Consider the following 22,395-nt stretch of genomic DNA (forward strand, 5'->3'; position numbering starts at 1 on the left):
ACTGCATTCCTGTTCTCACAACAACAAATGTTCACATTATTTATAGTTTGATATATTTTTGTAATGTAGAACTTCCATTCATTTGTCCTAATATCTAGGAAATGTGTCAGCCCTTTGCTAAACATGTCCTTTTAAATTAATATACAAAAAAAACATTGTCATAAAGCCACAAGGTAGATGTGTAAATATGTGATATTATCAGATCAGGTTGGCAGAATTTAACAAGCAAACCCACTGACTACCAGACTATTTAATACTCCAGAGAGTCCAGGCATGTTAAGAGGAAGTCTGTCCCAATTGAATGCAACAGTTCATACTTATTAAGGGCCGCTGCATTATGTACAACACTAAAAAGTATGAGATTATAAACGCAGCTTTTGTTTTAGAGTCTCAAACTGTTGTAGAACATCCGGGTATTATTGACATGCTCTGTACTGATTGGAACATTAAATCCGTCTCTGTGATACTATACGTTATGGTACCATAGTACCTATACTGTAGGTATTGGAACGAACAGTGTATTAAAACACGTCCACTGTCGTCTCATGCGCGGACTCGCAGCGCAGGTGCGTAAAGACTACACCTGTAGTTGCGGAAGTGTTTTAAGGATTTTTTGGGGCCGAAATGGATCGTGTTCGGGAAGTTCTGAGCATACACCTGCATGGACAACACGTTCGGCTTCCACTGCACGGAGGTGTGTGAACGGAGTCATGGTGCGGCTTTGCTTTGGTAAAGTCTGGCTTCTGTTGACTTCATAGAGGATTTACTCTGTTTTCGGATTCTCTGTTCGCCGCGCAGACATGCGAGAAAGCGAACATGTTTCCTTCAGGAGTTCACGGCAACGCGCGGTGAGTTTGATTTATAAAAGTTCGTTTTGTGTTCGTCTCGTAAGCTTTAGATATTTACAGTAGAAACAACAGGTAACAGTAATATAAAGTGTCTCTGTGAAGGGATTCAAGTCTCAGCTGTCACGAGTGCTGCAGAGACAGCTGGAGTGAAATGTGGATACTCGGGAATAAGCTGTCAATTTATGTATTTGCTTGCTTCTTTTCTCAGAACTTGGCCACCATTCTCCCCTCGATATTATGTGGCAGCACCTCATTATTTCATACTTGCTTTCCTTTTACTTTTCGACCAATTCATTTTAGCTGCATGCCACAGTTCTTCTGAGTTGATTGGAGGTTAATTCACATCACCTGTTGCTGTGCAGGGTTAATGCAGACCTCATTCTAGTAGACTAGGCTCAGGTCTACAGGCTCAGGTCTACAGGCTCGTTCCAGACTTCTTTGCTGTCTCTTGCTGGTCTGGTTGTGGGTGATTTTGAGCAGTCTGAATCCTAGTTTGGGTAAATATTAAAGAACACATTTCCACTTTGTTACCTGCTGCATTAGGACAGGTGTCAGTGATATACGTGCAAGAGTTTCTACTTGTGTTTTTCTTTGCTTATTGGTATATTTTCCTTTTTATACACATTTATTCTTATCGAAGGGGCATTTTATAATAATTAAAGAGGATTATTTTCATTATTATTATTATTATTAAGGAGGTATTTTTTTCATTTTGAAGCCATTTGAGAGGTTTCCAAGTAAATATTTCTGTATTATGTATTTAATTGGTTCTCAGTCGTTATTGTACTGTACACACACCGTAAAGCATTTTATCACCAAATATAACATAAATATAACAAAACAGGACAAAAAACCCGTCCATGTCTATTTCCTTTTAAACATTTACATTGTTGGTTTATTTTGTATTATCAACATTGTTGTCAATTAACTTTTTCATCAATCCACTGAACTGTTTCCGCAATAATGTTTTGATTTATGTCAACAAACAAACAAGAAAAAACCCCACTAGGTTTAACATGAAGTCGTGAAGTTTCCGAGCGGCACCTGAACGCATCAAAACCCATTTTTGGCGCACATGAGTATGACGTCACGCGCTCGGACCGAGCCGTGACCTGCTGCTCCGCTATGCTAGGGGTCCGTAGCGACAGATGTTCCGCTTAAAACGCAGTAAATACCCGTTATTTACGAAATGTAGCGCGTTAAACGGTAACGGCTCAACGACTACAGAAGGTAACCGGCGTGGCAGCAGCGATTCTCACGAACGACGATCAGTATTTTAGTATTTTAGTAGCGCGTGTTTGTATATATTTTTAAGTTTATACCTCAGCTAGCTGGCTATAGCTAACTTAAGCTTGTGTTTTTTTCAGCTAACCGAAAGTGAAACAGGGAATCGGAGCTACATACGCGATTTCGAACTTGCGGAGTTCGCCTCTAAATAAACTCGATCGAGGTACGTTTGTTTGTGTCGTTGTTAAGATGGGAGTGACGGTTGTGTTCACTGTCATTGTTGTTACTTCCATGTGTTGACATTAAACAATGGGGTGTAGCTATGATTTAAGCTAATGTTACTTCACATGTATATTGTGAGAACGTAGCAGGTATTGCACCAAAGTCTGCTGTGAACACCCTCCAAAAATAAACAGTGTGTTACGTTTTATTAGTTTAGGGTTTAGGTTAGACCATTTGACAGATGTGAACCAAATACATGTGACTACATAGCACATCTGCCATAATACTGTATTTGATTAATAGCAATGGGCTCCAGCTAAACACTGGGTGACATAATTGATTGTAACACCTGTTCTATCACGCAGTGAGGAGACTCTTCTCAGGGATGTTGATGGTTTAGTTATCACAAACGTGGTTTTTTCTTGGCTCTAGCAGCGGCTTGGCTCTCCTCATCATGGACCCCTGAAGTCTTCGTGGCTTCAGCGCCTCATCGGGTCGCTTGCGGGGTTGTTTTTTGAGACTGTAACTTGTCTGACCTCCCCCCCAAGCAGAGGGAGCGAGCAGATGGGGAACACTTGCTGTCCCCCTGAGAGTCCCTGTGGGAGTGCGGAGGAGAGAAGTGTTTTGCTGAAGGATGACTCGAAGGCCACGGTGCCCGTGGGGGAAACCATTGTGGGGGGCACCTGTGGCCCCGGAGGAGACGATGACATCAGGTGAGATCTGCAGCTTCACTATTGTACATTATCACTTCTTATGGTCACTACATGATCTGGTGACATGGCTGCAAACTTCAGGGGATGAATAACTAATAGCAAACTAATACAGCGGTGAGTAAAAAACAAAATTGGTACAAAATAATAAACATTTAGGTTTTCCCCCTTTACGTAGGGGGGTTCTGTGATCAAATATAGGACACAAGGAGTGCTGAGAATAGGACTCGGGGACTTCCAGAGGTCTTTAAGGGTTTTTTGGTGGTATTTTTTGTCATTTCACATTAGTGGTTGGTACGGAAACATGACTGTTTTGATTATACATTTCCCACTTCCTCCCCACCTACATTAGAGCAACAATCTTTCAGTAAAATGTTTCCCGTGATCTCGTATCTACTCTCGGTTACTTAGAATATCAAAGCTGCTGCTGCTGAGTTTGAAGGACGTTTTTGTTGTACAGTGTGACATCGCTCATCCTCTCTGTGTTCCATCATGTAGAAAACTGCCCGATGAGGCCGATATAAGGGTGGAACCGGCTGCGCGGGTGAAGCAGAGTCCCGAGGTTGTGGAGACGGAGCCCAATAACACTCGGGAGAACGGACCCTTGCAGAAGGAGGTCACGCACACGGCAGTGCCTTCTCCCAACAAAGCGTCTGAACTCACAGAAAACTCCGTCGGAGTACAAGACGAAGATACGACGGACCGCCCTGCAGACGACGGACAAGCTGAACTCCCACAATGCACTTTGAACTCTCTGCAGAAGGAACACGCCGCGGCTGATTGGGAGGTTGTTGCTGCAACAAATGCGGTGACGGAAAAAGAAAATCCAGCCTCAGAGGAGGACAACATCCCTGACAGCAGCTCACCAACAGCAGAGGCAGTTTGCCCTGAAAGCCCTGCTGAGACAAACGCAACAAGAGAGCACATTACAGTGGACAATACTCCTGAAGAAGAAGAAGAAGAATCCAAAGTCACGACTGAGAACACTGAGGCTGAGCCGTCGGGGGAGGCTTCTCAGAACAATGAAGTGATATCTGTGCCAAACCCTCAGCCCTCTGCAGCAGCTGGTCAGACGTCGTCCGGTCTGCAGAACAAAGAGTCTCCGAGCTGGTGAGTCACATGACGGGAAGAACTGAGAAGTTTCTGTTTCTGTTAAAGAAAAACGTTTGACTTTGAACTGGAATGTGTGACATTCAGGCTGAGCAATACGTCCATATTAATTCATATTTGTCCTTCAGTTTGTGTTTTCATATTTTACAGTGTTTAATGTCTAAAGTGGTTTCAGATATGGCAATTTAATAGCAAGTTAAATATGAAGTGTTGGCTGCACGATTAAAGGATCGGAAAGCAGAAAAAGGTTTCTACTGGACAAACGTTAGTGCCTCTTTAGTTCAGATAAAACGAATCGGAGAAGGAATCATTCTTCTTCTGCTGGACTGGTCTCATCTCGAACCAGACGACCTGGAGTGAGAGTTTTCATTCCTCAAGAGATAAGCTGGTGTATGTTTATACTAGGAGGATGTTGTATTGATGTATATTGTGGTTCTTTTTAAAAGCCCGTAGTAATGAATAGACTTCTGTCATTCTAGTGCTGTGACGGAGGACTCAAGCGATGGCTGTCCTTCGCTGTGCGTGGAGGGCGATCCTGACGTCCCACAAAGCCACGAGGTCTGCGGGTCTCCTCCTGGATCGGAGCCCACGGGACTCGACCACCGCGGCGGCGAGGAACGCGACTCCGCCAACCGTGTCGGGGAGCCGGAGGCCACAGCGCCAGCAGACGCCAGCGAGAGGTCAACGGGTTCAGCGACATCACAACAAGACGCTGGTTTACAGTAAGTGAACACCAGCTGTGTTGTTTGAGAGCCATGCTGTGACCACTAGGGGGCGTATACACACCACAGAGTGTTGCTGTAGCAGTGAACATGCTGCTCACATCAGGTCCTCACAACACACTTCATTAGTATTGAATGTCAGGCAGAGATTCATTGCTTTATAGTTAGACGATTGTCTGTGTGTGTTCTTCATACCTTCTTATATTCTGTTGTTATATAACTAAATGTCAATACTTTCTTAACGAGTTTAAGACATAAATAGTATCGTTTTGAGTTAAAACAGTAGAAGTACTAAAGATGTATTCTCTCTCTCTCTCTCTCTCTCTCTCTCTCTCTCTCTCTCTCTCTCTCTCTCTCTCTCTCTCTCTCTCTCTCTCTCTCTCTCTCCAGCTCAAAGTCTGATCAGGATGCAGAGCCAGATGTTGAGCGTTCAAAGGAGGTCACTTCCTTGGAGAACACCGAACAGGAAATTGAAGAGGAAATGATGGTGAAAGGGCAGGACAAAGAAGAAGATGTTCCCAGAGTGGAGGAGGAGGAGATTAAGGGGGAGGAGGAGGAGATTAAGGAGGAGATGGAGGCAGAGACTGGAGAAGATGCTGAGGTTCAGGACGTAACTGGAAAAGAGGAGCAGCCAGCAGTGAGCGCGTGCCCGGATGTAACCGCTGGTGAGAAGCCCGTCGGAAAGGAGGAAGACTCTGCTGAAGAAGACACGGGTTCTTCAGCAGAAGAACCTGCGTACAAACCAGCAGAGGACAGGTTTGTACTGATCAGCTTATAGAGCGAAAAACACCAAATGATGTCAATATTGTGATGTCTATGGTCATGATTCGGAAGATTAATAAATAGTTTTCAGTTAGGAGTTTAAAAGACGTGGCACTCATTAGTTAACAGGAGTAAATAAATAAATAGTGCATTCCTTTGGGACTATTTTCAGCTGCGAATTAATACCAATGTGGTGCGCTAGTGAGTACTTACAGCAGGTGCGTGTAGGTAGGTGGGTGTGGGTGTGGGTGTGGGTGGGTGTGTGTGTGTGTGTGGGTGTGTGTGTGTACACAGAGGAATATGACATGTCAGGCTTTGTATACACACAAGTACTTGATGGTTAGTGGGATCAGTTCATTGTTGGCTTTGGTCGTTTCATAAGCGTTGTTGACATTAAGAGAATATTGACCAACGTTATGCATTAATTATTGTTTTTACCTTTTTAGTGAAGAAGACCTTTACAGAGGAGCTGAGGAGCTGTCAGCGTCACAACACGATAAACCAGAAGCGACAGGTCAGCACATCAACTAAAATATATACACACCACTTTTATTTTTTTACCTATATAAGATGTAAGACTGTACACATTTTTGTTTCAATCCGTGTGCAGAACATTTGAGTCCGAGTGCAGAAGAAGAGTCTTGCGTGTCGGTTGCATCAGAGATTTCACACAACGCTGTTATGTTTGTCATCTAAATAATAGACGATAGTCCTGTTTTTGTTTTGCTCATCATTTCCTCTCTCTCAGTGTTGAAGGTGGAGGACCGGTGCAGTCTGGGTCCAGTGGTGGAGGTTCTGTCTTACAGTGAGAGAGAGTGGAAAGGAAACACCGCCAAAAGTGCTCTCATTAGAAAGGTGGGTGCTGGTAGCTGCTGGGACGAAGTGTTTCACATTTAGCCGTTTGTTTCTAATGTGAATGGCTTAAAGAGACTCGCTGTCCCGGTGTGCTGCTGCAGGGCTACAGAGAGATGTCCCAGAGGTTTGGCAGCGTGAGGAGGGTGAGGGGGGATAACTACTGTGCCCTCAGAGCCACCCTGTTCCAGCTGCTCTCCCACAGCACCCAGCTGCCCGCATGGCTGCAGGAGCAGGACGTCAACATGGTAAATACCAAACACCCGCTTATCGCTTTTTTATATTTTATTATTTTTATTTTATATATTTCTATATATTTTTATTTATTTATAGATATATATATTAATTTTTTTCATTTTATTATTATATATTTTATTATATATATTTTATTATATTTTGATTGTATTATTATATATATATATATATATATATATATATATATATATATATATTTATTTGTTTTATTTTATTTTTTTTATTATTATATTGACTTTCTTTAAAAAAAAAATGTACCACCATAACCAGTAATGTCAAATCAAAATCATGCTTCTCATTTGTTTTCATTAGCTGTAACCAGCTAGTTCAGCTAACGTCAGCTAGCTAGTCAAACGCTGTCTCTGTTTGACTTTTCAATGTTTCTAGTTATAATAATAATAATAATAATAATAATAATAATAATAATAATAATAATAATAATAATAATAACTTAAACAAGAGTCCTGTAAGAGAGATCCGTGAATACACACCTGATGGTGAAATGCATTTATGCTAGGAATCATCTTTTTGTCATATTTGTTTGAATGTTCTTCTTCAGCGCTCGGTAGACACAGCTGAAATCTCATCGTGGCATTTTAATTACAGCTGTTGAAGCAGCTCGAGGCCCAGGAAGGTGTGTTCAGTCAGTGGACATTTCCTGGAGAATGCCTGCAGGGAGAAGGGACGGGAGACGCCACCCTGCAGCTGAAAGGCTACATGGAGCTTCTCCGAAATAAGGTACCGGCTGCTAATCCACTCGGAAACATGCACCCTGTGAGAAAGTATTCTAAAGACGCATCGCGTGTAAACCAGAGGACACTGAGGGTCTTGACATCCATCCACAGAGCTTCTGGATGTGAGTGCTTCCACATGTTAAAGGGAGGTAGTGTCAAACACACTGCCTCGTAATGCCCGAAAGGATTTGGAGGGATAGGTGGACCTTTTTAAAAGAAGCTGTTAAAACCACAGTGCCTCTTTTACTATAACCATATGAGGGCCCCATGCAGGATTTATAGCCGGCCACTGGTAGCTTGTGAGGAATTCTGGTGTTTAAATGTCAGACCTCTTGCTTTATGAGAGGTAACTGTGTGCTGGTTTCGTGCAGGATGTTATAGATTCCTTACAGTCACACTCATAATAGACTGTTTTTCTGGTCTGTCCTGCTTCCACAAATATTTCTGTGCACTAATGTTTATGTCCTTCAGTCTTTAAGTAAATCCCAGTTTCACAATAACTGTTAACAGTGAAAGCAAAACTGCAGCAAATGTGTGGCATCTATACTCGATGAATGGCTTCAATGATTAAACGCTCGTCAATATAGCTGATTAACTTCATTGATGTGTTTCCAGTGGCAGGCGGCGGTGGACTGCTCCTCTGCTGCGGAGCGTCAGCAGCTGTGCGAGCGAACGTTCCATGGAGGAGAGGAGGAGCTGGGCCTGCTGGAGGCGCTGAAGCTGCTGATGCTGGGCCGAGCGGTGGAGCTGCACGGCTGCATGATGGGAGGCGGCGACGTCCCGCTCTTCTGCTGGCTGCTGTTCGCTCGGGACTCATCCGACTGCCCGCGCTCCTTCTTCTCCAACCACCTCAGCCGCGTGGGCCTCAGCGCCGGGCTGGAGCAGGTAGGAGAAACCCAACCTGGCAACCGCAGACAGGCTTGAACATGCATTTAAAGGGATGTTTTACTGGCTGCATGCAGCGGTTTCCTGGCAGGTAGAGGGCATTTACGTTAAGCGTTTCATGGTAAACAACACTTAGGAGGAACGAGCTGCTAGGATTGTCTTCTCCTTTTTGAATCCAGTGATGCAACAACAACTTCTTGTGTCGGACGCAATGAGATGTGGGCGTGTGACGGTTTCATAATCGAGTCGTTAACTGTAGAACATGTTGGAGCTTGTGTTGTTTTTGCTGTTTTCGAGCCGTAGCCCCTGGGGGGGGGGGGGGGCTTAAGGAGGGAAAAGCTGCTGAGTGATTTAATTTGTACTTTCAGCTTTTTGATTAAAGCTTTCCATAAAGAAGCCCTACCCGTAAATACCATGTGCTTGAGCAGTTGACTAAACATTGTGCATTGTAACCATGCTATTATCTCCCTGCTTTGTGCAGGTGGAGATGTTCCTGCTGGGCTACGCCTTGCAGTGCACCATCCAAGTTTACAGACTGTACAAGGCTGACACGGAGGAGTTTGTCACGTACTACCCGGACGACCACAAGGACGACTGGCCGTCCGTGTCCCTCGTCACGGAGGACGACCGCCACTACAACGTGCCGGTTGTAGAAGCTGCAGAGGAGCTCCACAAGCCGCTGAGCTCCAGCTGAGTCTCCTGCCATACAAACAAAGCACTCCTCAGGTCAATCCAGGTGAAGTCATGTACACCAGTCGAAGGAATGTTGGGAAATTTGCTTCCTTGCTGAGAGTTTGACGAGAAGATTAATACCAATTTGTTTGTCTGTTTAAATGTGAAGCTGCAGCCAGCAGCTGGTTAGCTTAGCTTAGCACAAAGACTGCAAACGGGGGGAAACGGCTAGCCTAGCTCTTAGCGGTTAGCCAACCGGCTGCTTGCTGTAGCTTCACATTTAGCGTACAGACAGAGTGGTATCGATCTTCATATCTAACTCACTGCAAGAAAGCAAAGCAGTATTTCCCAAAGTGTTGCTCTATTCCTTTAAAAACGATATATGCTGATTTAAGACCCTGTACAAGATGTGGTTTACACACTTCTGTGCACACTGTACTGTATTTGGGTACATGTACATATATGTGCATCCCATACTGCAGCATCGTCTCAGTTAAGTCCACATTAGTTAGGTGTCCTTTTGACTTTCAGGTGGGGAAAAAAAAACAAACCCAAAATGTTTTTCTTGTTTTCTATTTTTCTCTGTAAAATCCTGATTGAAACACAATGGAGCTGCCGACCGCGCCAACATGATTAGATGGTTGGTGTTTACACTGGAATTTGGGAACTTTGATTTGTGTATTTATATATATTATTTTTTTTTCACATGTGGAAAAAGTACGTTTATAAATTAAGTGAAACGAGTGAATTAGTTAGTGAAGGTCTGATTTTATGAGGTTTAACACCTGACCGGAGGACTTGAAGGTGTGTGTGTGTGTGTGTGTGTGTGTGTGTGTGTGTGTGTGTGTGTGTGTGTGTGTGTGTGTGTGTGTGTGTGTGTGTGTGTGTGTGTGTGTGTGTGTGTGTGTGTGTGTGTGTGTGTGTGTGTGTGTGTGTCCGTCCGTCCAACTAAATGTGTAACATGTTGCCTTTTAACCAAGCTGTTCTGAAGGCAAAAATGTGCCAATCTTGCTGCAAATACTGGCAACAGTTCCAACCACCAGCCACTGGGTTCAGTAGTAGACGCTCGCTTGGTCCTCCATGTTGCCTTAGAAATAATGCACAATAAGAATGAATGTTGGTTATCGGCGAAAATTGTCCGTTTTCTTGCCCTAACCCGAAGGTGATCTGTTAACAGTAAAACATTGATTATGGCATTTGCAGGAATGTTCTGTCAGATTTTTTGGATAAAATGAAAGTACAATTTTTGTAAGTCTTTTTTTTTTTTTCCCCTCTTTGATTTGTACCAGCTTGTTATAGCTTTTATTAATTATTATGAGAACTATTCACATGAATCTGAACTGAATGCTACAGAACGTGTCGCACTAAGTCTCATAGACTCTTCTCTGTGAAACATGGTTCAATACAATGGATTTTCCTAAGCTCTAAATGCGATTGGTGTCTTATTGTATTTCAGCAGCTCTACACTCAATTCCAGTTTACAGACCGGTGTGACCGAGGTAAACTCGTTTGGGCTCTAAATTAACATCACTACAGTAGAAGACGATACTGAGCGCTGGTTTTGCCAGATCATTACCATATGTTAGTGGGACCCCAAACAATGAGGACCTAGATCCAACGTCAACCAAACACAAGCATTAATAAAGCAATTTATTTGCCAAATAAGAATGCCTGTACAGTATATACAGTACGTACGACGGTCTGAATACTACCAGGGACACGCTTTGCAAAACAAACAGTAGACGGACTCCCAGACTGCATGGAACGTGAACGATCATAACTGTATTCTGATGATATAACGAGGGATTCCCGACCCCTCTGGGCAGTTAAATATACACATTGCATTACCTATACAAAACCACAATAATCTGTACACCGTTGTATGTAAAATACGATTGCACAACCCAACAAGTCCCACAACATGTCTAGATTTAAATTCGAGCAAAGCCTTGCTGCTTAATTTTGATAAAGTAACATCAAATTAATAATAATGAACTCTGTAATTTTGGCAACTCCACTACCACTCCACAGACGGTTCATTTTCGCCGCTTAGGAGACGTTCTCCGGTGTCGCAGTGAACACATGAAAGTGGTTAATACACGACGGAGGACTATGAGAACGGAGGAGAAGCTCGGAAGACATCACGGTATTTACACTGATGAACACATGGCTTTCTGTACAGTGTGCGTATTAATGGGTCAACGTGAAGAAGACCTCGTCTCTCTCGGTTCAGTCTGTCGGGAGAACCTCTGAAACCAAACTATACCCGGGTCCCCACTCCAGCACCGTGACACTCGGCAGTCTCTTCTTCAGCAAAGTTCCACGTGGAGGCCGAGTTCACTCCTGTTCCTCCTCCTCTTCCTCCTGGAGCTCCTCGATGGCGTCCATCTGAGTCCTGGAGCACACCTCGCTCATCGGGGCGGAGTCCTCGCCCTCCACCACCAGCTCGCTGGACATCTCGCTGTTTTTCTGCGGAAACGACAGTAGAGAGAAATGAAAACCCACAAAAATCACTGAGAAAAGCAGAAGCGGCGCCGCCACAAACTGCAGACTGCTAATCTAATACTTCACGCTGCAGAATGATTGGGTGAGTGATCCCGTTCTCATGTGAACAGGGGAGTATTCAGGAGCATGCAGAGCCTCATGTGCTTCTGGTTATCAGCATGAACTAATTACAAACTAATTAACTGTTTAGAAGACTTGGCAGTGATTACGTTAGGCCTTTTCTGAAAAAGGGAAAGTTCAGGTTTCCCAGTGGGACTGTAGAAACGGGACTCTTCAGACCCTAAATGGAGAATATTGTTCAGCATCAAATCTCCTTTTAATTAGGGGGCGATGTGTTGAATGCAACAAACATAAGTAGGAAAAGATGTTTTAATCATTCTCTGTATTAAAGGAACAGTCACACTTCTGCATCCACACCCACAGTGTTAACTGTGTAGATATAATGTGCATTTCAATACCTACACTAACACTAGTGTCCCAAAACTGTGATTTGGAGCACATCTGTTCTGAATGAAAGGTCTTCTTCATGCATGTATTGGTGATAGATTAGTTTAGTTACATCCTCTCAAACTAAAGGTGATCGTGATGAGTGAGGGATGAGCCTGGTTGAAAACGGTTGCTGCAACAAAACAAAACAGCACATTTTGATGTGTGCTCTATCGTCTGCAGTGAGCCCAGGTGTTCTCACCTGTTGTCGGTAAACATAGCAGGCTGCTATGGCGACCATTGTCGACTCTCCTATGAAGCCGGCCAGCAGGGACCCAACCCCGAGCGTGGCCCCGTGAACCCTGAAAGACAAAGCGTTACGACGACGATGGGGAAGTGAATCATCATCATCATCATCATCATCCTGTTTGATCGTTTCAAAAATAAAAAGGAGAATCAAAAAGGAAAAAACGGATCATGCCCAGTTCTGTGGAAAAACATAGGGAGCCTGAGTCACAGTGGTCCTTTGTGACCCTCACACTGCTCTCTGAAGTGTTGACCTACCCCATATAAGGCAGCACAACTAGACTGGTGATGAGGACAATGATGCGGAGAACCGAGCTGGGGGCCAGCACAAAGGTCTTTTTCAGGGTCATGAGCCATCCGGTCAAATGAGCCCGAACAGTCACTGGAAACACACACAGAGTGGAAACATCACCCCACCGGCAAAGTGCAGCTGGACACACCATGCTGAATGTCGAGTAATCGAGTAAAAGGAGCGTCTTACCTGGCAGGGGAAAAAAGGAGAAAATTTGGAGCGGAACCACACACAGGTCGGCGAAAGCGTAGTCCACTCCAATGACGTCGACCAGGATCTTCTCTGATAAATGAGGAGTCCAGAACACCACGAAGCAAAGCTGCAAACAACACAGAACAAAAGCAGATTCATTTGTTGTGTTCGCTGCACCACAATAGAGTCGCCCGGCGCGCCTCATTAGATTTCATTAGTTCATTAACTCAAGGGGTTTCGGGTTTAGCGTGGGCCTTTTGAAGCTCACAATAAAGCCAGCGAGCGAGCGAACGCGTGACGGACAGTGTTGTTGTTTCTGGAAGCGGTCGCAGAGGCACGTCACCAACGCATCTCGGCTGTTACTGTATGGCGAGCACGTTAGGGAGCGTTAAGCAGAAGAATAAACCCGTCTGATCTGAACATGAATAATACATCCTTTTGTTTAAAATTGTATAAAGATAGTTTCTCTGCACTCCAAACTTAGAACCAGCACCAAGGGGCCAAGAGAGGTTTTCCAGAACGTTCTTTTCATTCAATGCAAAAGCAAAATTCACCCCTATGCAAAAAAAACAAACTCCAGCTGAGCGTTCCACCGATCACACTCCTCTGTTCTGTTTCTGGGCGAGGAGGTGAGACTTTCTAATGTCCAACGAATGGAAATCCACCTGTGACAAACTTTCCTCATTTGAACGCCTTCTCTGGATCGAGTCCTTCCTCACGGGGCTCTGTTCTCACAGTGAAAAGAGTCCCAGCATCACTTCATTTCCACTGGGGCACCACAGGGACCTCAGCTCGGTCCCCTTTGTCTTCTCAACATACACCGAGGACACTCGGCTCTGTCCGTCTGTCCCGCCAGACGAGCCGACTGTCTCAGCACAGACCTCGGTCTACGGCCCATTTTGATACCTCAAAAACACCAACTCAGGGCCAAATGAATAAAAGTTAAATGATGTAATGTTGCTGACAATGAGTCATACTTTATGGAAAGAAAGGAATAAGGGGAGAAAGGATGACGAGATGAAATGTGAGGACACGAACAAAACTCGCCCCGGAGTAATTCTATAAACCTCTATAAAAAATCCTTTGATGTGGTTTTGTGGTTGAAGATCTTCTGAACCAAAATATATAGGAATAGATGACTTGTAACTGGTGATTTCATTTGGTATCTCCTTACCATCTATCATTATTTTAGCGAGATGGTGGCACATAACTAATTTGTTTGGCTCAAGCGAAGCCGCCGTCTCCCCCTGACTCAGCTGTGGTTCCTCTAAACAAGGTGAGACATCCACACTCACCGCCGCGACCAGCTCACATGGGGACGTTATTTGTCACTTCGGTTTCCCTTCTCAGAAACACTTTGCCCGCCTCCTCCGGCGTTGGCATTCTTTTGCGTTTCCTTCGCGTGTAATCACAACAAGCCCCGGCACGATGGCCGCGAGCTTGAGTACAGAACATACCTATCTGCCTGTTCTGCTGTGTCGCGCTCAGTCACCCTCACATACATGTTTACAGCTCTGGGATTCCACATCTGGTGTGCAACCCTCCTCCTCCGCCTCCTCCTCCTCCTCCTCGAAAGACCCAACCTTGGCCACAAACTTCCTGTTTTTCTTCGTCGGGCTGTTACTGCTGCTAACTGGGTCAAAAGCTTCTTTTTACTGAACAGACATTGCCTTTGCAATCACAATCAGAGAATCTGTATTGTGCAGCGTTCTTGCTGATCCCCGTGACATGATTATTCAAACATTGTTGCTGAAAAAACAAAACGCCTGAGCGTACTGTACAGAGTGTGACTCATTACTTAGCAGAACCAATATGTTTTACGTGAGTGCCCGTTTCATTAAGCTCTTACAGCTTGGGCGGGAGTGTTGAGGGGAAACAAAAGCCCCTTACCCTCATCACAAGCTCCACTCTAATGTCTCTCTGCAACTTGAAACCACGACTGCAAAGGAAACGTACATTCAGTGTTCCTGGAAGTCACTATAAACATTAGTGCACCATCTGTACCGGCGGAATTACCTTCACTGTGTGGGCTTTTCTTAGCACTCGTAAATTTTGCCTTTTTATTCTGCGAAAGCAGGAAGGTTCAGAGATCTCTAGTGGGAATGTTGTTGTCAACATTGCCTTTGGCAAGCTTTGCAGAAACTCTGTCAGTCGTGTCAGACATGTTTCTGCAGAACACTGGACTAGTTCTGCCAGTCTCACCATTGCACTCTCACCTACACTCAGTATCGTTCAATCTGTGCTGCAGCAGGAGGAGGAACGGGTAAACACAGCAGAGGTGCTCTGTTTTGGGGGAATGTTACTCCTGTTGGTTGTGTGTTTATTTTTAATACGCATGTGCAGAAATAGAACGCTGCAAATACATTTGCTGTCAAAATGATATGGTGTTTTACGGTATAATCGGGCATTAATACATGTTTAATAGAGGAAATGGATTTGGATATGAGGCTGTTGAAGGACAGCTGACAGCTACTGTAGGAGAGGTCAGACCTCAGTGACTGTAAACAGACACACTGTAGGACGGCCTCTATTGGGAAAATGAATCCTGGAGCTTCATGCTAGCTGTCTCAACTGAGGGTAGATGTGTGAATAACACTGTCTACATTACAGCAAGGCCTGAAAAGAAACCTCTACATAATCTATAATCATACAACCAAGAATAAAAGCTGCATAATTCTCACATGTGAGAAGCTTCACCTCCAGGCCGCATATTCATTTCTTCTTTGAACATTCCAGGCAGATGTTCGGGATTGTTTCCACGTAGACCATGAAAACAAGCCGATAACCACAACTCCTCTGTGAGCTCACTCGTGCCGTATCCTGAGAGCAGAATGAAGTGCCTGAAAAGGTTTGCGCTCCTCTTACCGTGAGCGACAGAGCCAGACAGCAGGACATGAACTTTTTAATATGGGACTTGGTGACGGGGGAGCCGGCGTTCATCTTGTTGCTGGGATTGTTCTGTTGAGAAAAGAGCAACTTTTAGCGAACGATAAACTGTTACCAGCGCAGCAAACGCTAATAATAGTCGGTATGGATTACCTTGTCAAAGGCGGGGTACACTGCTCTCAGTTCAGTCAACCAACCGTAGGGCATGTGACCCACGGGGTATGTGGCCGTGAGGACAGCCACGGCCTGGAATGACAAAGACACAGCAGCTCTCAGTCACCAGCATGCCACGAATTAAAGGTTGAAATCACACACGAGCTAAATTAATGCCAGCTGTCTAACAATAGCACGCATGAAAAGCAACACGTGTGTCTTTCACTTTCCCAATCAAGTTTACGATTGGATAACAGCCGTGAGCTCGCCATTGTGTCCCAACTACAACAACAACAACAACAGCGTCAGGCTTTACGCAGGGGCAGTACGGCCATGTAGGAATGTTTTCACTCAGTCATGCCCTGAGTCCCCATGAACAAGGTGAATCACCCAAACCACTGGCAGCCAGTGTTGTCAATGGTTTCCAGCTGGTTCTGGTAAACAGCGTTGTATTGTCTCCAGTAGTTTAGGTCTCTGTAAGCCAGAACGCTCCAGAGGCAGAGGTTTGTTAGCGTCTGGCTTTTCATCTGCAATCACTTGAGGGAGAAGTTAGTCCACTGTGAAGTCCCTCTTAATGATGTCCAACAACATTGTAATTACACTCGTGTTACTGTGACATTATGTGTTGCGCACACACACACACACACACACACACACACACACACACACACACACACACACACACACACACACACACACACACACACACACACACACACACACACACACACACACACCTCTGTGGCCTCCGTGGTCCCCTTGAGGTCGCGAGACACAAAGAGGTTGACGATGGGTCGGCTGATTCGCTGCGTGGCCAGGATGAGGGCGAGGGGCCACCAGAAGCTCAGCATCTTTTTGATGGTGGCGTCACCCTGCAGGGATCGAGGCAGATCCGAAAAGTCACTCTTGACAACATTTACTACATTCAGCTAACTCCGTTGTCTCTTTGGTTAAAGGTAAAGGGTCTCTACCCCTCATTTACTCCTGTCAAAATGTAACTTTCCCCCCTAACAATAAAGAGACTCACGCCCACGTCCAGCCCACTGGAGTCTGGGATGTTGTCGTGGATGTTACAGTAGTAACCCAGACCGACGATGCTGAAACGGACCAAGGCGCCCATATACAGGGAGAGGATCGGGATGAGCAAAGGCTCCACACACTCCAGGTTACTGTGGAGGAGAATGGCCACGAACACAATCTGCAGGAAACAACAGAAGCGATGATTAACAGCCAAAAAAAATATCACAGATCACAAAACTTTCTTCACAACTCCTCCAATGTAGCCTTCTGCGTTTAAATGAAGAAGAATGGATCTCGTTACCTGGACCACAACATCAGAGATGGAGGCAGAGCCCACTATGACGCTGCACTTGTGCTTGAGAAGTATCCCTGCATGAATCCAAGCCTTGAAAACAGAACAATGCATCGAGTTATCCCATGGCACCGAGCGTTACACTACAAACAAAAGCTCTATTTAGGACGTGTTCTCAACCTCAGCTGGACCACAGGCTGTAAACAATGGGAGAGAGCTGGACTTCAAACAGAGGAACACGCTCTCACCTGACACCAGCCTGGGTCAGGTGCGTTTAAATCCATGATTACATGATATAAAATGTCTGTCTGCTGAAGTGCAATAATCGTTCTATACTGTACACTCACCATTGCATCCAACAAAGGGAATGCAGCCAGGTATAAGAACGCCTTTCTCGTCTTGCCCCCCACAGAGTCATCCACATGGTGGAGCTTATTAATGATGTAGTATCCTAAATCTGTGTACGCTGTAGAGAGACAGAGGGAAACCACGGGTCAGTAGAGGTTAGGGAGATGACTTTTCATTGGTTTGAGCAGCAGAAGGAAAGCCGTCAGAGACACGCTGCCATTATGGAACTTAAAGGTTGCCACAAATACCAAAAAACGTTCATTTAGGATGCGGTTTAAGCACAAACAACCCTTTTTAAAACACACACCTATCAAGATGTGAAGGACGAACGCGATGACCCCGGCCGTCGCCATGCAGAGCACGGCCTTCCTCCGGTCCCTCCTGCTGTTGACAAACACCAAACCCACATTCTTGAAGTCGCTCATGGGTCCGGTGAAGAACTTCATCAGGGAGTAGGCCAGGCCGTAGCTGGCCAGCATTTCAATTGCATCCTCCTTGACTGTGGCTATGCCCCGGTTGAGGGCCTGGAAAAAACATGACGAGTGCGGAGAAGGGTGAGTCGTCGGGGGGAAGTGAGAGCACACGAAGAAGAAGGGAGGGGAGGAGAAGTCTAGCATGGCAGCGTGACCGGCCCACATGACCGTGACTTAGCCAAACTTTATCTCTGACCAGATGGAACTCCACCTCAGCCCTGCAGTTGATAAAATGAATACCTGCATGTTCTTTTACAGACACAATAAAAAGTGAGAGCTTTGACTAGTGCCGTGGTAATATCCGGACAGGAACACAGCACTTGATCCCAGTTTCCATTCATGCTACAGCTGCCCTTCTCCTTTGCAGGGCTGTGTGCGCTATTTATACCGGCTAACAGAGACATTACATAAGCTTAATCCTAACATCTCACAGCCACAATGTGTTTGTTACCCACACACACACACACACACACACACACACTCACACACTATCTGCACACACACACACACACACACACACTATCTGCTCAAGGTCTCGTGGGAGATCAGTCATTTGGCTGAGAAAGGACAGGAATCGTCCAAGCAGGGAAGTGTGACAGTTAAAAAACATGAAATGCTGTGTGCGTTTGATTTGTGTACATCCGCCACGATCTACAAACAGGCCTCAGATGTACCGATTCATCATATGTTTAACATGATTAGTGCGCTGCTGGTCTGAAGACAGTCTGGATAGTAAGATAGTCTGGATAAAGCATAAAAAAACATCCGCAGCAGCGTATTTATTTAATATCTCAGAATGAACAAGGCCCTCCTCCTCCTCCTAAATAATCTATATGAAGACCTAGTGGATGTCTTCGACCTGCCAGCTAACATAGCTCGAGCTACAACACGCACAAACGGTGTCGGTGCTTTTATTTCTGGAGCTAAAATAAATGCAGCGGTTGACGTACGGAACACACGCGGAACAAGAGAGACGTTACCTGTTCTCCGAGGTCGATGGCAACGTTGGTGATCGCCAAAGGCACCAGAAAGCGGATGAGAGGCCAGTACGGACTGAGAGATGGAAAATCCACCATAATACAAGCCGGGAGGACAGAGCGAGGGGCATCTGCCTCGGTCTCGGTTGATTGAATCAAATAGATGTGCGGCTGGTGTGTTTGTTTGAGAGCGAGGAGGAGAAGGTCTGGAGGCTAAGTGGAGCAGGAGCCGAGGCGCTCCGGTAGCGGCGGAGCTTCGCAACGCGTCGGCGCAGATGAAAGAAGGTCAACGGAAACAATCTCACACTGAGGCATCTTCTTCCTCACAAATCATCATCGAAGGAGTGGAGACGGGGACGCACGAGTGCATCCAAACAGCGCCGAATTTGAGTCAGGAGGCGTGCCGCTGGTTCCGCCGGTAGAGATTTGGATGAAAAGAGATAATCTGAAACGGGTTGGATTAGTTGTTTTTTTTCTAGCTCCGCGTTTCACTGCGCCTGTGCTGCGCAGTCGGTCCGTTTGTTGTCGATCCTCCCTTGGAGGCAGGACCGCACACTGCTGGACGCACGTGGGCCAGGCGTTCCCGGCCGTGACATCATCAGCACATTCTAAATCTGTCTTTTATTATTACACACACGCACACACACACACACGCACACACACGCACACGCACACACGCACGGGACTCGCGTGATATGTTGATCTGGTACAAAGATGGTTTATTTAACTGGATTAACATGGTGATGAAAACCATACACCTGAATGTTACAAATATATATTTTACATCGTCCCTCCTCTGAAGGCAGCATACAGAAATAAGGCCTGACATGGCGCTGTTTATAGGGAAACACTGACTCCTGGTGGACAAAGCAAGACTAAATTATTGTTATTTATTTTAGTGCTATTTATGTATTTAGAATATTGTTCTTTATTATGCAAATACTTAACAACATATCACATTTGAGAAAAAACACAACAAAGAAGCATAAACATTGGCACTGCAGTAAAACGAATCAGTTTCTCCTAAACTGTACTGAGTACATCTGTCATTGATGTGTTTGATCAGATTCTGTGATCAAATGTAACTTTTGCTCTGCTTACAGTTAAGTCAACAGAAACATGCTACCGCTGTAGGAGCTGTGAGGTGTTTGTGTGTCTGCGTGTTCCTGAGGGAGCTTCTGTCGTACTCAGACATTCCTCTCCTCCGTTATTGTAACTAAAGTCAGGTGATTGAAGAATTGAATCCTTAAAGAATTCCTTCATAATGTCGGTGGTTCATTACATCTGGTGACTCAATAATAGAGGACTTTGTGGTCAATCATTGACTTTTACAGGCTGTGTTTATAGGAGTGTGTTTGGTGCAGCGTACTCATTTTGTGGGGGTGGTTTTTGGTTTTGGGTAATAAAGCATGAAATGGTGCTGAAGGTATCTTTGATTGAATGTCTTTGAGCAGCCAGGACACCAAATGAGTTCATGTGTATCTGTATGTAACAATAACAAGGCCATAGTTCAGTAAAATGTGTCTTTTGTTCTTTCAGTAGAAGGTGACGACTGAAGGTCACTGGTGTTGGCATGAATGTGTCCATTTTAATATTCGTCTTCTTACGACTTTCCCAGATTATAAAAACTCTCCTGCAACATTTATTCTGTTGTGTTTGGGAGGAGGAGAGCCTCTGTTATGAGTTTCCAGGGTAACAGATGTCACTTATCACTCATCTTAACCCTATTTTCTTCTAATATTTACTATAATGAAGACGTTTTGAGATTGTTACGGTGCTCTGACTTTAGGGAGTCCATGTTCTGAGCACATTTTGCATCCAGAGATTAGTAATCTGGAGGCAGAGAGTTGTTAAACTTTGACAATACTTTGTAAGAATTGGTTTTAAGAAAGCTATTAGTTTGAGAGTACCGAATCATTTCAAATAGAAACATGGTTGTAGTTGAATTTTCAAACATTTCAAACCCAGAGACAATTCAAAGTGAATTCTTTCATTCAGGGGAGAAAAGCATTAAAAAACAACAAGCAATGACAACAGTGAAGATAGAAGAAATTAAATGACATTATATCAAAATATACAAATGGAATAGACCAAGTAGTGCAAGTAGAGAAACTAGTCAATCAAAGGCAGGAGAACAGCAAAGAGTTTGAATTAAACGTTTACAGGTGATACAACACGCCCTCTAGTGGCCAGTTAAGGGTCCAACGTCTCTCAGCAACAGCACCTAAACGCACCTGATTCAGTTCATAATCAGTTCTGTTTGAAGGAACTCACATCAACAGACACACTGTGAAAGCTTCCTGCCGTTCACACAGTGGACAGCGTAGCCTCATCCTCATAACTATCTACGGTCATCTGTCACAATTAATGACCTTATTCTGTGAATGATATTGCTCTGCAAACTAATATGCAAATGTTTCTTCCAGTGTCATCTAATGGTAAGTGAACAGCTGCATGAACCCTCCACTTGAATCTCCAAACGTCAGTAAAGTTCTCACATTTAGCCTCAAATGAAGCAGCTGATGTTGAGTTGTCTCTAAAGAAAGGAACACGTCCCTGTTAGTCACGAGAGAGGAACTCCAGCAGACGTCAGTCAGAGGACACTGAGACGTCGGTCAACAGGCTGAAGGTTGTCTCTCTCTTCTCAGCTGTACGTTCAGAAGGACGTTCATGTTCATGTATATTTGTCTTTCTCGCTCCTCTTAATCATGAGCCAGCGAGGCCTAATCCTGTTTGTAGTGAATACTATCTAAATGGATTATTAAGTTAACTTAACATGTTTTTTAAGTTGTTTAAAGTTCCTATTTTCATTTTTGATACACTGCTGTTGAAATCCGTCCGTGGTGAGCTCTGGGAGGAGTCGGGTCACCTGTGCCGTCTGGAGTCAACGGGTCACTGCAGGTGAACTCGGTCTGCCTTGACTCAGTGCTCTCAGGAGGAGAAACCAGCACTCTGCTCCGCTTCAACCAGACACGTGTTCCCTTAACTTTGTCTGAAGTGATTTATTCTTTGAAGTCCATCCGGTCGATCGTTTAACTGATGTATTGTTTGTTTGAATACCATCCAACTATTTTCAATTTGAGTTTGATAATTAAAGATTGAGTAAATACATGGAACTGATCTTTTACGTCAAACATCTTTCTCTGCTTGTGTAATTCGATACAGATCCACTTGACGAAGTTAAAGGGGAAGTTCATGTCAAAGTCTTTTTATTTGGTAAAATATGTTGGCGTTTATATTTACATGTTCTGGTTTGAGACCAGCCGAGGGCCCTCTGCTGCCTTTATCAAGTAGAGCAGGGTTACAATAAAGAGTAGTATTTATGATAGTGTGTTGTACTGTCAGTAAGCATGAGTACATTTGATCTTCTTTTTTAACTTCACAGACGTCTTGTTTGAATATATAACAATGTTTTTTCTTTCTGTTATTTCATGTTGATGTAAGATGTTTGTCTTATTCTGTGCACACACACAAAGGGACAAATCCAATCTGGCCACGTTTCAGTAATGCTGCTGCAGGTTGTGTA

General features: G+C 44.5%; 2 protein-coding genes across 9 annotated transcripts; one reads left to right on the forward strand and one right to left on the reverse strand.

Annotated features, from left to right (window-relative positions):
- The first annotated feature begins 598 nt into the window (after window positions 1-598).
- On the forward strand, window positions 599-10,428 carry LOC137871918 (retinitis pigmentosa 1-like 1 protein). Of its 8 annotated transcripts, none has more exons than XM_068710002.1 (12): window positions 599-848; window positions 2,216-2,298; window positions 2,730-3,010; window positions 3,506-4,117; window positions 4,597-4,839; window positions 5,230-5,595; window positions 6,048-6,115; window positions 6,350-6,456; window positions 6,558-6,701; window positions 7,315-7,446; window positions 8,058-8,327; window positions 8,809-10,428. In XM_068710002.1, exons 3-12 carry the CDS (start codon window positions 2,862-2,864, stop codon window positions 9,019-9,021), a joined length of 2,304 nt encoding a protein of 767 aa, XP_068566103.1. In that variant the 5' UTR covers window positions 599-848; window positions 2,216-2,298; window positions 2,730-2,861; the 3' UTR covers window positions 9,022-10,428. The 8 variants fall into 8 exon arrangements, with proteins under 8 accessions (XP_068566103.1, XP_068566098.1, XP_068566099.1 ...); XM_068710000.1 differs by lacking the exon at window positions 599-848 and adding an exon at window positions 1,958-2,078; XM_068710001.1 differs by lacking the exon at window positions 599-848 and adding an exon at window positions 1,958-2,078 and having other exon boundaries at window positions 2,733-3,010.
- A 206-nt stretch (window positions 10,429-10,634) lies between these two features.
- Window positions 10,635-19,403, reverse strand: ankha (ANKH inorganic pyrophosphate transport regulator a). Its single transcript, XM_068710005.1, has 12 exons — window positions 18,873-19,403; window positions 17,727-17,943; window positions 17,419-17,537; window positions 17,081-17,164; window positions 16,787-16,957; window positions 16,497-16,631; window positions 15,760-15,852; window positions 15,586-15,678; window positions 12,718-12,847; window positions 12,495-12,618; window positions 12,193-12,292; window positions 10,635-11,468 (listed from the first exon to the last, which is right to left on the reverse strand). Exons 1-12 carry the CDS (start codon window positions 18,966-18,968, stop codon window positions 11,337-11,339), a joined length of 1,494 nt encoding a protein of 497 aa, XP_068566106.1. The 5' UTR covers window positions 18,969-19,403; the 3' UTR covers window positions 10,635-11,336.
- Window positions 19,404-22,395: the final 2,992 nt, after the last annotated feature.

The sequence above is a fragment of the Cebidichthys violaceus genome, unplaced genomic scaffold (assembly GCF_023349555.1).
Source record: "Cebidichthys violaceus isolate CVI_PGR_0920_01 unplaced genomic scaffold, fCebVio1.0.p SCAF_15, whole genome shotgun sequence".
In the NCBI taxonomy this organism is placed as follows: domain Eukaryota; kingdom Metazoa; phylum Chordata; class Actinopteri; order Perciformes; family Stichaeidae; genus Cebidichthys; species Cebidichthys violaceus.

Excerpts from the sequence above, each read along its gene's own strand:
- LOC137871918 (XM_068709997.1), top strand. The coding sequence starts at position 801 with ATGCGAGAAAGCGAACATGTTTCCTTCAGGAGTTCACGGCAACGCGCG. Across the intron at positions 5,596-6,047 it reads TACAAACCAGCAGAGGACAG|TGAAGAAGACCTTTACAGAG; the intron begins GTTTGTACTGAT and ends TTACCTTTTTAG. Across the intron at positions 6,702-7,314 it reads AGGAGCAGGACGTCAACATG|CTGTTGAAGCAGCTCGAGGC; the intron begins GTAAATACCAAA and ends TTTTAATTACAG.
- ankha (XM_068710005.1), bottom strand. The coding sequence starts at position 18,968 with ATGGTGGATTTTCCATCTCTCAGTCCGTACTGGCCTCTCATCCGCTTT. Across the intron at positions 17,944-18,872 it reads CCATCGACCTCGGAGAACAG|GCCCTCAACCGGGGCATAGC; the intron begins GTAACGTCTCTC and ends TGTTTTTTCCAG. Across the intron at positions 15,853-16,496 it reads GGACCACGGAGGCCACAGAG|GCCGTGGCTGTCCTCACGGC; the intron begins GTGTGTGTGTGT and ends TTGTCATTCCAG.